Source organism: Otolemur garnettii, unplaced genomic scaffold (assembly GCF_000181295.1).
Source record: "Otolemur garnettii isolate 467f Iridium unplaced genomic scaffold, OtoGar3 scaffold00060, whole genome shotgun sequence".
Taxonomy (NCBI): Eukaryota; Metazoa; Chordata; class Mammalia; order Primates; family Galagidae; genus Otolemur; species Otolemur garnettii.
Window position 1 is genome coordinate 11,061,926 of NW_003852455.1, and position 1,805 is coordinate 11,063,730.

Below are 1,805 nucleotides of genomic sequence, written 5' to 3' on the forward strand. Positions count from 1 at the left end.
AAAAAAAAAAAAAAAAAAAAGGGCTCCACACCCGTAGCACAGTGGTTATGGCGCCAGCCACATGCACCCAGGCTGGCAGGTATGAGCTAGCCCAGTCCAGCTAACAAACAATAACAAATGCAACAAAAAATAGCCAGGCATCATGGTGGGCTCCCTGTAATCCCAGCTACTTGGGAGGCTCAGGCAAGAAAATCACTTAAGCCCAAAGAGTTTGAGGTTGCTATGGGCTATACAGCATGGCACTTTACTGAGGGTGACATAATAAGACTTCTGTCTCAAAAAATAACAGCAATAATAAAATAAATAAATAAATAGAGGAAAACAATTAGCAAGGTATGGGAGTGGGTATGTGCAGCCCTAGCTATTGTGGAGGTTGAGGCAGGAGGATCACTTAAGCCCAGGAGTTTGAGGTTGCTGGGAGCTATGATGCCACTGCCTTCTAGTCTGAGTGATAAAACAAGACTCTCATCTCAAAACAAACTAAAAAAATAAACAGAAAATTTAAAAGATGTATTTATTTAAATGGATCCCGAATCAATACATTAAAAGAAGAAAGTAAAACAGCAAAATAGTTTGAGCATTTTACCAACATGAATGATGAAACCAATAATTCATTAAACATACTGCTGCTTCCAACAGTGGCTAGTCAAAATGGAGAAAATATGAACACGCTGACTAAACTAAGAGAATTATTTTTATTTAGAAAGTTCATCACCAAAGTTTAAATTTCCAAATAATGTTACTTCTGCATTCAACAGGCTAAAAGTCTTTTTTACTTTCAACTTGCTATTATATAACTTCTGGGATCTTTTTGTATTCACACATCACTTGTTAGAATTATCAAGTGTACCTCAATCCTGAAATTTTTTTTCCCACATTTTTTTTTTCCTTTTTTCACAGGCAATATAAGGCCACATCACCTCCTTCTGCCACTCTCATCTATTTGCTGAAACCATTACTCAATTAAGCTGTCTTACAAGTAAAATTCTTATGACCTAGGTGTCTTATCTCTAAAGTAAAAAGTTTCCACCTGTGTTAAGGTGCAATCACTCTGATGCCTCAGGGACTATGTGTATCAAGGGAAAAGAAAGACAGACTATGAAGAGGTGAAGGAGAGAAAGGATGGAAGAGAGAGGGGGATACAGAGAGACAGGCAGGAGAAGGAGGAGGCAGAAACAAAGATCTTGGGAAATGTGTGTGTTGTAAAGGTTGAAGAAACTCACTGCCCTTCAGAGCCCCACTTCAGTGATCCACTTTTCTATATCAGAGTTTTAAGTAAGAGTTCACTTCAACAGAAAATTCTAAAGGTGACATAAAATACTATTTTGTACAACCACTGCTCTATATAATCCATTACTAGCTACAATGTCTGGGCAAGTTACAGGGCTACTTCAGTGTGAACCTCTTTTCTCAGCAAGGCCCTTCCCACCAATACTGTCTCCAAAACAAGGAAAAGGATGCCCAGCACACCATTTATCTTGTTAGCTTATTTTCACCTGTGATGATTTGAAGCTACAGGAGGGACAGAGTTTCCATGACCACCTTCTTTAAGCCGCTCCAGTAACTTCCGGTACTTCTCTCTTTCCTCTTTTTGAACACCCTAAATAAAAGAAAGCATGTTAGGTAAGGATTACTTATAATTAAGTAATATACAGAGACTAAAAGGTCAAATGCAGCCTACATTTTTTATCTGTGTGTTTTATTTGCCAACATAGTGTTTTTAAAATCTCTTTGAATTTTCAGCTTTATAAATTTATTCTTTAGGCTCGGCACCTATAGCTCAACCGGCTAAGGCGCCAGCCACG

At 38.2% G+C, this 1,805-nt stretch overlaps 1 protein-coding gene across 1 annotated transcript in view; it reads right to left on the reverse strand.

The window, feature by feature from the left end:
- SENP2 (SUMO1/sentrin/SMT3 specific peptidase 2) overlaps positions 1-1,805 on the reverse strand; it is a 42,551-nt gene that overhangs the window by 18,713 nt on the left and 22,033 nt on the right. The window contains exon 7 of the mRNA XM_003792733.2: positions 1,497-1,600. Within this exon, the coding sequence (XP_003792781.1) occupies positions 1,497-1,600 (104 nt within the window). The remainder of the gene's footprint in view (positions 1-1,496; positions 1,601-1,805) is intronic.